This window comes from Fulmarus glacialis, unplaced genomic scaffold (genome assembly GCF_000690835.1).
Source record: "Fulmarus glacialis isolate BGI_N327 unplaced genomic scaffold, ASM69083v1 scaffold1764, whole genome shotgun sequence".
Taxonomy (NCBI): Eukaryota; Metazoa; Chordata; class Aves; order Procellariiformes; family Procellariidae; genus Fulmarus; species Fulmarus glacialis.
Genome location: NW_009207201.1, coordinates 7,927 through 21,015, shown reverse-complemented (window position 1 = coordinate 21,015; position 13,089 = coordinate 7,927). Strand labels below are relative to the sequence as shown.

The window sequence follows — 13,089 nt, the reverse complement described above, 5'->3', positions numbered from 1 at the left end:
CTGACAGGATGACCAAGAGACAAGGAGAACAGTTGCAGCATGATGATATGACTGACCCCAGGTAACCCAGATCAGCAGCACAGCTGAGAACAGATGCCTAGGTCTTTGCCTAACCCTTTATTCTGTTTCCTCTTCAAATTTATCATTACTACTTCCTTCCCACTGAGTCATCAACTGAAGATTAGATCCTTAGCAACTGAAAAAACTGTGGTACTCAAGTCCCTCCTTGAAACTACACTGTGGCATTTGCTGCACTGAGTATCTAATACCAACAGATTCCTATCAATTTACTCCAGATTGTACTACAGCTTTCTCTGCAAAGCCTATAGTCCTAGCCTATCAGAGTACGCCCCTTGATGATAAACACTTCACCTGAGAAACCTGGTTTGTATAAAACATCAGTGGGAACAAAGTTTTCATCACACCAAATAAGTAATGTGATACTGTCACTGTACTGAAACCTGTTCAGATCACTAACCAGATTCAGCACTGTGTAATCTGTGCTCTGAACATACTGAACATCTATTTGAACAATGTAATTCCTTTAGCAGCAATATTTTTTGCTAACAAATCAGATGACACGCATGGTAAATTTACCCTGAAATGGCAGGACTAAGAGTGAACCTATTCTAGATGAAATGCAAACAGTTTAGAGCAGGATTTCAATTGCTTACAAAAACTCTCTGCAGAGATGCAGTGCCCCTAATGCCTAAATATACAACAGAATTTCCTTCCACGCTTACCCTAAATGGACAGCCAAGACTTAAGAGATCCATAGCACTGACAGCCTTTCCAGACCTGCCCTAAATAATGCCAAGAACGAACTAAGGGTAGCAGTAGAGGAGCACATTATGGTAGATCAATGAGTGGACACAGGCCCTACCACCACTGACACTTTTCCCAGTCTTGGCTCTGGTCCAGGCCTGCTTTGTTAACCATCAGCAAGTTGCTTCAGCTTGGTAAGTAATACTTCTGTGAACAGGGGATAATTATACAGATCACTTTCTGGCGACTACTTACATGAGTGCTACATAGGAGCAATGCTACGTACAAGGTAAATGATTCAATGAAACAACCAACCAACTAGGCAGCCGGCAGAACCACAGAACCAATAGGTATGGGTATGTTTTCTGACACAAAGTGGTAACCGAGATAGTTTCATGCAATATTTTATGTCATGTCTATAGCCTTGGCAATTTTCTTCCCGTCAAAAGTAATCCAGCTATGACTGTCCTGTGAGGTTAGCTTGTGTGCTAGCACAACAGATCTACCCACGTTCACCACAGTGGAAGAGCTCACAACAAAGGAGCGAAACTGCAGACTTCTCCTTTACTCCCCTCCTCTAACACTTAAGAATTGTAATTCAATGTAGACTATAATAACTGCAGTTTATTTTCATGAACACATTGATCAATATGAGCAACAGTAAACACTGCACTTGATGAGGATTCACAAACTCAGAAGGCTACAGACACACAATTTTAATGAGGTATACAGTGCAACTTTTGTTTGATAGCCATGGTGAAAGCCTCAGCAGTATCCTGCTTGTGCAAGTCATCTTTCCTGTACTCAATCATTGCCTAGATTTTATGCTTGCACCTAACAAAGTGGTAACCAAATCCCTCTAGTAACCCCACCGCTCTCTCAACCTTTATGAAAATCCACAATAGGACATTAATCTACATCCCTCCCACCCCTTGTCACCGGTCAAATGGATGTTGTTTCAAGACCACTGCTTATCTGCACGGGTCACAGCAATCTCACCAGCAGAAACAAGAGTAGGTTTTACTACAGCATTTTTACTATAAACTCTGGCACTATTGGCATATGCAGCCATTTACTGATAATGACTGACTGTACTGCACATTTTGAACGTCTGATGCAACACAGCTTCACAGCCAAAGACAAGTCAGTAAGCATTTTCACCATTTAACTTCACAGTCCTTTTCCTTACCTTACAATTTAGGGTTAGTTTTCTCCACCCATTCCCAAGTCTTTCCCCATTTATCATGGAAAAAATTATGGGGCCCAGCATGCCAAAAACTACTAAAGTACAAACTCCCACCTCTGTGGGAACATACTCTGTGCTTCTCTTACCACAGTACCTTAAGTGACCTAATACTCCTCATACCTGCAATTTCCCCAGTAGCCCAGTTTCAACCTCATACCACCAGAGGCAAATTGCTTCCTCCAGCCTCAATGAAAGAGAATCTTCCTAAGCATTTCCGCCACACATTAGTACCAGACTTCCTCCTTCAGTTTTCACTCACTTTGTACTCGGAGCTCCCCTTGCTTCACACTAACCATTCCACCACCTTTACAGTCCCTGGTCCAGGGAGCGTTGCTCACAGGTCTGGCCTAGAGCTGCCTCACTGTGCTCCTGTGGTTTCAGCTGCCTCATGACTTCTGCCACACCTGCACTTTCCCCAACAGCCTTTGCCAGGAACAAACCTCATGCTTAAGCACTAAGTGCAAACCTTTACACTCGAGGCTTGACCTCCAGATCCCACGGGCCACCTCCACAGTGCACAACACTTCACTCTCTCCCAACTGTGGTTCTGCATTTCTATGACTTTAGCTCCACGATATACAGGGGGGGAAAACAGCCAGGTTAGAGCTTTTGGAAGATACTTAAGTGCATGTTGCACATCCAGGGACATAGCATGACAACACAAAGCCCTGCGTGATGAGGTTGATAATTAGTACAAGTCTAAAGCAGGTAAATTTAGTGTGGTCCACAGTCAGCGTGCTCAAAGCAGATCCTCCAGCAAGCTACCCTGGTAAGCATGCCGATTTCCTCCTTTCCACGGATCTTCAGAGCCCATACACGTTACTGATTGGTGGTGTACCAAGTAGGGAAGATTCCTTTTACAGATGTGCACTGTATGAATCCAGGATTGCAAGTCCACATCACACCTTTACCAGTCCTCAACCCACAGCACCACACTTTTGTGGATCAGAGTTCCCAGGCATTACTTTCTCCCCTCTCCCTTACTCACCAGTTTCTACAGTCATTTCAGCACAGAACTTCAAACACAGGTTCTTTCTAAATCACACTCTTCAAAGTGAAGCAAGAGTTTTGTCTAGTTTCAAAGATAGACTGGAAACATCTGAACCTATTCCTTCCACTGTATCCCCTTGAATATCCCAGTACTTAACCTCATTCCAGCCTAATTACAGCTCAATCCCACAGCTTAGTTTTAGAAAACTAATTCAGAACTGGAGTGTGGGTATACATTTGCTAACTGGGGGGAGAGGGGGCACACTTTTTTGGAGAAGAGATAAGAGGGTATGTACTACACTTTTCCCACAGAATTGCACATGCTTGTTTTCAATGAGGCTGCCTAGCTACAGGAACAACAGGTAAGATGTCAAAATTAAAGCTGTCTACTACAAGGCACCTTTGCTAAGCTCAGAGGCACAACTGTGAGATGAAGTCCTTAACATTAAATGGCTGAGGAATCAAGTCTGAATGCGAGTTCAATAAATTTGAATTACGTTGTTACAGCCAAACTTGGTACCCACCCCCCCCGAAAAAAATGAGAAGACTGTCTCCTCATCTGTCCCACATCTGCTTTGTTAGCTTCTCTAGAAAACTTGGTACAAGTATCCAACATTGTGGGGCACAGGTTATTTTAAGGTTGCTACAGCTATAATCCTAAGTCTAGCTGCCATTTATAAATCACGCTGACGTGTACCACACTAGATTCACCTGCTTCCAGAGCTGCACGTGAATGAGACTACTTGGGCTACAGATCTTGTAAACCAGAAGAGTGACGCTTCACAAATGAGTAGACTGTGCAGTTGAACTTTTTTATTTTAATAAAATCAAGAATATGCACAGCACATGCAGTGCTAGCATCTAAACTAATACAATAAGCAATTCTAAACCTACAGTGACTTGAAGTTCAATTTTCACATTCAGCAAGTTTAAATCCATTCTTGCATATTGTTTTGAATCCTTGTATCTGAACTGAAAATATTGCTGGCTGATAAAACTTGCTAAAATGCACAAGTCACTGATTATGCCAATACAACAAAGATAACCACATGTTTGAGGATTGCAATGTGCCAGACATTCACTGGAAAAAAAAAAAAAAACACACAACTAAACAAAACTCACGCAACAAACATCTGAGAATCTGGACACTTCACATCAGTGTTTAGAAGTGTTTCATTAATATCTTAAGACAAGTGTATCAAAACCTTGGCATGTTTAATTTTAAGTTGCCAATTTTTGTTTTACTATCAGAAAGTTATGGCTACACTGCCAATGCCGGGTCTGCTTAATTTGACTTAAGAGTTTAATATGACTTAAACATTAAAAGCTCACACTACCCCGAAATATATAATTTCACGCATACGGTGACATTCAACATTCAAGTGCCAGTGTTTTTGTACTGTCTTTTGGTCAAGTTTCTTTAAACTTTCAAAGAATCACTTTTAGGCTTACAAAAATAAATATTTGTCAAAAATGTTCAATAAATATTACACAAAACTAGCAGCAAAAAGTATCTAGAAATCTGTCGTGTGCAAATAGTTTTCTTCCCAGCTATCATTCCCATGGTCCCAAATAAGTTTTAGAATCTATTTCCTTCTCCTTAAACAAGCTGCGTTCAATCTCCAAGAGACAAAATAAGATTGGAAGTTAAGGACACGCACACAAGACATATATAAAATTCTCTGAATGTGCAATAAAAGAAGTATTTTGTAAAAAGTTATGGGCAAAATGTACAAGGGCCTAAACCTAGACTTGAAATAGCACCATAACAAATGACCTCAATACTGTCAAGTGCACCTACTTAATAAAAGTTTTAGAACAAGGCACAATACACTTGAAAAAATCTATTGCACTTTAGGAGATTTTTGCCATTTTCCTATGCCACTGCAGATTAGTTGTTAACTGCTCTGGCCACAAAGTTAGCACAGAAATTCCAAGTGGCAGAGGCATTTTTCTGGTGGACAATACTTATCTTTGGCCAGATTTAGCATAAACAGACTATAAATACAATGGAAACCTATGCAACTAAAACTGACTAAAACTGCACTTTAATAGCAGAATTGAAACCTTGTGCAGTTTATGTACATTTCCAACCTCTGTGATCTCAGGTTTGTTTGTTACTCTTCTGGAGCCATTTTACAAAGTCTACAGTAAGCCAGTTTAACATCTCCACGCAGCTTGAACAGAGTAATGTGAATCTGCATTAAAATAAAGCCTGCTGCATAATTCTTCCTGTTCATACCCTCTTGACCAAAAAACATCAACACTAGCATGCGTTATTAGACCAAAAATTCAGTCAGGCCCTTCAGGAGGGCCAATCACTGCCATGGTCAGCCATTCTACCATTTCAATTTCATATGGCAGGCATTTTTAAAAAGTCTAAATAGATGAATTCTCCTAAAAACTATTTCAAGTTATCAGACCTTTAAACGTTCCCTGTAATGTTCTGCCCACATTTGGCTAGCTCACATTAATGATCTGCCTAAATATTGAAAAAGGAATTGCTGTATTTACTTGCATTAACTTCAAAAACAGTGCTTTTAATGTATGCATGTATCCATACATCATCTCATCATGACTGGAATGGCTTATTAAAGGCTATCAGGTTCTAAGTACCTATCCAGGATAGAGTGAGCAAATCAGAACTTTAACTTAGTACAGTTTTGCCACATTAGAAACTAATTGCATTGATATGCTTCAAGATGTTTTATTTTTCAAATCTGCAAATACCAAAAGCCCTAATGCAGGCTACCGCATAAGTTTTTCTTTGTAATATTATGGATGAATCAGTGATTCCTGTTTAAGTTGTATCACACCTGTGTGCCAAGGTTTGATTTTAGCCCAAGTTCAGTAATTTTTATTTTGTCAAAACAATTGATATCTTGAGCATTACTGAGCCAACAGGACATCAAAATAAAAGTTGTCTAAAGTTAAAGGCACAGTACATTAACAAACAAATGATCCTCAGTCACAAAATTATAAATGCAGTTTCTGGGTGGGGATGGGTGGGAGGGGAGTTAATCCTGACTACAGCAATAGAGTCTTCAAAACCACCTTCAAGATAGGGCTACTTGTTCCTTTGTTTCCATCTTGTGACCTTGAGCTCCCTTAAAAAAAATTTCAGTGGAGAATCACAGCTGGTAATGTACTGCGAGTTCTTGAAGCTACACAAGGTATAGTCTGGCTAAGTTACATGTGGTTTCCATATTAGCTTGTTTGGTAGGGTATCTGCTGCAAGCAGATTCAGTTGCCCCACCAGTCAACCCCCTGGGAGTTATAGTTTCCTCCATATCCATCACTGTTGTAGAAGCCTCCATAACCACCACCTATGAAAGGCAAGAGAAAGTGATGCTTAAATAACCAGCTGAAGACTTGCGCCTTCACAACAAGAAAATAGCCCAGGGCACAGACAAGGTGTCTACTGGCTATTAAAGGAAACCCACCCAAAAGTACTATCAAATGCACACATTAAACTAAAATGCTGGAAAGCGAGGTAGCATCAAACCAACCGAAGACAGGTGACTTGCGCCAGCCTACATCCAAGAAGGATGCTGAGACTTTGCATAACAAGCACCAGCTGACCTCATATTTAAACATTACCTCCAGAGGTTTTACTATAGCAAGCATTTTAGATCTGGTCTTGTATTTGCCAGCACTGCCTGCCCAGTTTTTCTTACCTCCAAATCCTCTGCTGCCACTTCCTCCACTGCGGCTGCTGGTTGATCGACTGCTACTAAAGCTACTGCTGCCAGAACCGCTACTTGTTCGATAGTCTCTGGCACCAAATCCTCCACTGAACCTACTGCTGTATAAAGGAAGAAAACAAACACTTGAGTAAAGTCAGTGGTATTTTAAGCACTGCACACACAGAGATTCAAGTACTGAATTTCTTCAACTCTGGTTACCAACTACAGCCAGCCAACAACCAGTACAAGTGTTGAGGGCACTTTATAAGCATCCCAATGCTGTCTGAAAAGGACATTCAAGATAGCAAAGGAAAATTTATTATTCAAGCAGGGTCATGTTGAACTTGCCATGTTACACCCCTTTAAGCCATTAAACATAGCTTTGTATTACCAGCTTATAAAGCATTTTAGGTTTCCATAGCAAAACTATTTTACAAGTGGCCTCACCCCTGCAGTCTAACTGTCATACCCTTCCTGTTTTATGTCAGGAAGCATGTGTTACCTCTTCCTAAGCATCAAAACAGCTGCTTAAGGTACATCTCTGGCACATGCAGGTATACATTTCTAGTAAGTGTTTTCTAAGTGCTTTCAGAGTTCTAAAGCTATTTTTGCTAGATGTCATTCTACCTCAGCTGTATCTAGTTGTCTGCTTAAGAGGAGAAAAGTCTTATGATTAATTGCCTTATAAAGTAGAACAAAACCAGACATTAAGCTGTCACCTTCTGATGCACCTAACTCACAGTTTATACTGCACTGGTTTGTCTTCCTCTAACTATATTTTTAGACTGAAAACAAGTCACAGAACTCCTCTCACAATGGATTAAGTATACCTTTAGCCAAAGTTGTGACCGTTACCTCTTAGATCGCCCACGGCTGCCACCTCCTTTGTGATGCTGTTCATAAGCCATGTTTTCCAGCCAAGATGGTACTTCTTGCTTAGCCTCAACAAGAAGATCAAGCAAGTCCTTGGTGATGTTTATGTTCCTCTCATTGAAGAATGAGGTGGCAAGACCTAAAGTAAAAATTCAGTTTTAGCCGCACACAAAGCAAATACACTATAGCACTTAAAGCCATTCCACACTCCACTTGCAGCTGTGACAACTACAGTATCAGATTCCTCATACTCAAGCTCGAGAACACTAGAATTACCTGAAGAGAAAGCCATTTAAGACCATTATTCCACCACAGCTAGTCACAAAACCCCTGGCTATTTACTGAAAGACACAGAAGATACCAATCTTACATGTGGTATCAGAGCTTTTTAATAGCAGAAAAAAGCGCTAGCTAAAAAGGAACTGGTTACTTTCCACACTGGCTAGACAGCAGTGACCAGCTTCTGGTTACAGAAGGCAATGCATGGGCTTCTCTCGAGTTCTTAATTGTAATCTGCTACTTCGTCAATACTATTATACCTATCAACTCAGGCACAAAGTGCCGTCTATGAAAATTCCACATCATACTTACCAAGGTTTCCTACTCGGCCTGTACGACCAATACGATGTACATACTCTTCAATGTCACTTGGCAAGTCAAAGTTTATGACATGCTTTACATTTGAGATATCCAGTCCTCTTGCTGCTACCTAATAGTTAAAGGATTAAATCGAAACTTAGTAAAATTCCACAGGCCAAGTAATATGCTTACTGGCTCAAACTTCAAAGATTTCACTTACTGCTGTGGCAACAAGAATTGGGCTCTTGCCCGAACGGAACTGGTGCAGTGCTTCCTCTCTGTCTCTTTGAGAGCGATCTCCATGTATACTTGTACAGGCATACCCTTCATGGTACAAGAAGTCCTCAAGAGCATCTGCACCCTTTTTAGTCTCCACGAACACCAGAGTCAATGAATCCTTGCCTAATAATAATTAAAGCATAGGTTAGCAGAAGAAAAGCTGCACAGACAAATACTTGGCTCCACCACCTGGTAAAAGGCAGTTTCAGTTCTCTGCTCTTGTTTATTCTAAACTCAAGACACTGGAAACTTCCCTCCCCATTTTATATTACCAGAAGAGCTTACACCAACTTAAAACTGACATTTAGTCAGTGGAATACATTCACTGCACGTTAAGGAAATACCCTTTCATTCACCTACTCAATAGAACTTCTTACTACTTCAGTCATTAGATTTGCTTCACCTGAATTTTGCCTTTTTTGCTTATCTGAAAGTGGTCTTTACCTGTGGCATTTAGCAGGTCAAGGAGAAACGATCGTTTGTCTGACTCTTCCACCCATACTACTTTCTGTGTAATATTCTCAGATGTAGAACCTACTCGGCCAACAGCCAGAAAGATATATTCATCAAGGAAGTCACGAGCAAGCATCTAAAAAATGGGAAGGAAAAAAAAAAGTCAAAACAGTATTTCTTTCCCCTTCTGCAAATGCAATTTGAGCCCATGAACTGTTACAATATTTGAACTTTTGTAAAGTACCTGGATTTCCTTGGGGAAAGTAGCACTGAACATCATGGTATGACGAACCCCTTTTGGTGGCATAGTATCTTGTTCAACAATTCGACGAATTTGAGGTTCAAACCCCATATCAAGCATTCTGTCAGCTTCATCAAGCACCAAGTACCTAAATAGTAACGAAAAAGGTTATTCTTCAGAGCTTTTTTTCTTCAAGCTGTAACCCAGCACAGACAATGGGCTACAAGTTCTCAACTAGGTGTTTACAGTTTGAAAGCTAGAACTTCAGTGTCATTAACTCTACATCTCACTTTAAAAGGTACAGTTTCTAGTTGTCAAGTCATTACCATATGGACAAGAACACTTTACTTACTTGCAGAAATCCAATCCAATCTTTCCCCTCTCCATCATATCAACCAGTCGTCCTGGAGTTGCTACAAGCAAGTGACATCCACGTTCTAAGTCACGTATCTGCTGACCAATGTCTGCACCACCGTATACAACACAGGGACGAACTCTGGAACGGTATGCAAACTATAAAACAAAGTAAATTAGCTCTAAGAAAAACTATACCTAAGCTATTTTATTATGATGAACTCCTAGATATACCTTTCTGGCTTCCTCATAGATCTGCACAGCCAGTTCTCTAGTGGGAGCCAAGACCAGTGATATTGGATATTGCTTACGGCGCCCATACCTTCCATTCTCCTGAAGAAAAAAAAATATTTGGGATGAGTACCCCAAATACAAGGGGAATTAAAACAGCTACTATAGGCAATAATGAAGACAAGTCACCATGTTTGTCTTAGTAAGAAAAAAAAAAAAAAGCATGTCTGAAAGCCAACTTGTTTTAGGCACTGCATCTGAAGACTCTGCCCTACTACAGTACCCAACATTCAGCTGTTGGTTAATACATTAACAGCAACATAGCTGCACAAGCTTGGTCTCTACAACCTGTACTGTGATATGTAACTTAAGCAGCAGAGATATAATAGCCATAAAACCTGTTACTTCCTATCCTGAAGTCACTGTAACATAGACATGTGTGACCAAGTAGCTTTTCTGTAGCAAGGAAGCATCTTTAAAGCTTATGCAACAACAAAAACACTCATAAACAATCTTTTCTCTAGACAGCTATGCACATCAACTCTTTAGGGAGGAAGAAAGTGTTCCACAGCCTGTATTTTTCAAGGGAAATAGCTGAAGTCTTCTAGAAGTTTAGAAGCTTGCCTATCATAACCAAAATAATGACAACATTTAAGCCCAGCTATTGTGTTCATTAGCAGACATCAGAGGCAAGAATACACATTGGTCATAGCTTTTCCAAGACTGTGTATTTAAATACTTGCCTTCATAGCTCTCAAGGCATCACCAGGGCCATCTGCATAGATCTGGCTCAATATTGGTAGAAGAAATGCAGCTGTTTTCCCAGACCCTATTAGGACACAATTCAGCAGTATTAGTAGTTATTTTCAAAGCTACTGTACTGTCAACTACAGCACTAATCCTGTATCACTAGCATATCCGATTAACATCTGCACTAGTATATGTATACTATCTATGCCATTGAAGTGCGCTCCTTAGCCAGTAGAGGTTACCCACAGAAGACTTACCACTCAGCACCACAAACCCTGAAGGGAATGTGATTTAAGCCATGAACATTTATCACGGGACAAACACAGTAAATTCAGTCAAGCCACAGTCAAACCACATTTAAAGCAGTTGCAAGACCCTAAAGCTAATTAATTTCCAACACTGCAGGTACTTCAGTATACTCTGAACAGGAAGTTGTACTACACCTTACGGACCTCTTACCCTCAGCTTGAGGAATACAAGACCCTACTCCTATTGAGAGAGACTAAGCAGTCAAGAGTTACTAACTTACCTGTCTGAGCACAGGCCATCAAGTCTCTCTTTTCTTTAATAATAGGTATTGCATGTTTCTGGACTGGAGTAGGACGGGTGTAGCGTGTGAGCTCAATGTTTCCCATAATAATTTCTCCCATGTCAACATCACTGAACTGTAAGATATTTGAAACGAGTAAGATAGGGATACTTCCCTTCAGCCACCATGGAACACATCATTCAGTCTAAAGTTATTTGTAAAGTAGCTTTTGCTTCATCTCTTTCTATAGAACTTGTCTATTAAGTTTACAGATACTCAGGAGCTGGTTACCAAAAGTGTGGTATCTACTTAGTCCAGTCAGGTAAGTGATTCTTAAAAAGCCAGCCAAGCCTGAAGAGCAGACTACACTAGCGTACTATGCTTAGCACAACACAATGCCTATGCTTAAGCTGTTGCTCCAACAAACCAGCACCTCCAAGCATTTTACTTCTTCACGTTTACTGTTTAAACACAAGTCACATAGTTAAGTGAACTACAAGTGTTAACTGAACAAGCCCACACAACTTCTCCCATGTCTTAGTTCGTCACATGCAACCCTCCTCTGCAAAACAGCTTAGCTGCAGGAAGGCAAGACAGTGTTTCCTTTCCTCCCTGAACTTAAGACAACACGACATCAAGTTTCACATGCAAAACAGTCACTATTAGATACACCAGCAAGCCAGATTTAAAAAAAAAAAAAAAAAACCCAACCAAAAAAAACAACCACCACCAAACACAAAACTACTTACACTTTCAATATGTGGAGGACAGTTACTGCCTGTTGCTTCAACAGGAATGTCATCGTATTTCTCAAAGTTAATGCCAGTATTGCTTCCTGAAAAGAGCTCTCTAAAAACAGAAGAGAAAGCATTTTACTTGCTAGACACATCAACTGACCCTGTAATGTGAATTTACAGTATTCCATTACTTACTGTTCCAGGCGTTCACTTGGGGGAAGAGGCTTTGACCAGTCATCTTCATCCGATTTATCAGACCAGCGGCTATTGCCACCACGGTCAAATCTACCAAAGCCACTTCTATCATAGTCGCCACCTCTTCCACGCTCTTCATATCTAAATACAGCAAGAATATCAGGCTAGTATTCCTGGACAACAAGATTTTTTGACGTGCAAAATTAAAGCTATAATAATCTAGTAGTGTATGCTCTATGTATTACATATACAACTGTAGAACAATTCAAAGCCGTCAGATTATCTGTACTTGCTTCTTGACCTACAAACTGAAATTATTTTCGTCCCAGCCATCAGACTAAGTCATGTTATTCCATGTCATAGACAGGAGAGTGTCATGATTTCACAGCTCTGTTTAGCTTAACACACTGAACCTTGCATGGAAGTTTTTATTTGGTTAAGTGTAACAAATGTAAAGAATCAGTCATCTGCCAGTAGAGCTACAATTCAAGTTGCTCAGTCTGTGCCATTTTTTGTAGGGAGCTCCACTTAAAACTCTTAGGAGACATTGTTTGGTACTCCCCCCCTTTCTCTGTGCCTCATTTTACATAGGTCTCCTATATCCAGACAAAACCCTCAAGTGCTGTAATTTGTTCCTTTATTCCCCCACCACACATTGACCAAACTAAATACCTCAACTACATATCACATTATTATTTTATAAAGAGGGAGCTCACCTGTATTACTGACTTGGAAAGAAGGTGAAAAAAGTCCTTACCTCAACTGTTTAGTTTTTGGTCTGGTAAATCATGTTTGAGAAAAGTCTGGATACAGGACTAGCATCAGCTTTACTAGTCGATAAAGGTCACTCTCACCACACTTGTGCATACAACGCATGATGTGCGTAAGACTGATCAAGTAAGGTAGAGAACCTGCAAGAGTCTCACCCAGTTTTATTAACTACGCTTTTTAAACAAGGAAAAAGAATATTGAAATTAAAAAAAAGTTTTGATGTATTTTATGTGCTCCCAACAGCTCTTCATGATTTTTCTGGAAGTAGCCACTCTCTAGCACTTTTTTGGTGAAATGGTTAAGGTCAGCAAGTCATTATAGCTGCAGTGAGTGGCTGGTGGTGGACTACAAGGCACGTTTTTCAACACATGCAAGTTTCCCATCCTTGAACTCATGTAGCTTTAAAAGCA

General features: G+C 40.3%; 1 protein-coding gene across 1 annotated transcript in view; it reads right to left on the bottom strand.

Moving 5' to 3' along the window:
* Positions 1-3,794: 3,794 nt before the first annotated feature.
* The window catches only part of LOC104075465 (ATP-dependent RNA helicase DDX3X), a gene marked incomplete at its 5' end in the record, with an annotated part of 15,944 nt that continues 6,649 nt past the window's right edge, over positions 3,795-13,089 (bottom strand). Inside the window, 13 exons of the mRNA XM_009575986.1 lie at positions 3,795-6,327; positions 6,679-6,803; positions 7,543-7,699; positions 8,152-8,269; positions 8,360-8,541; positions 8,863-9,007; positions 9,116-9,260; positions 9,465-9,625; positions 9,701-9,799; positions 10,441-10,526; positions 10,977-11,112; positions 11,726-11,825; positions 11,909-12,049. Of these exons, the coding sequence (XP_009574281.1) occupies positions 6,245-6,327; positions 6,679-6,803; positions 7,543-7,699; positions 8,152-8,269; positions 8,360-8,541; positions 8,863-9,007; positions 9,116-9,260; positions 9,465-9,625; positions 9,701-9,799; positions 10,441-10,526; positions 10,977-11,112; positions 11,726-11,825; positions 11,909-12,049 (1,678 nt within the window). The remainder of the gene's footprint in view (positions 6,328-6,678; positions 6,804-7,542; positions 7,700-8,151; positions 8,270-8,359; positions 8,542-8,862; positions 9,008-9,115; positions 9,261-9,464; positions 9,626-9,700; positions 9,800-10,440; positions 10,527-10,976; positions 11,113-11,725; positions 11,826-11,908; positions 12,050-13,089) is intronic.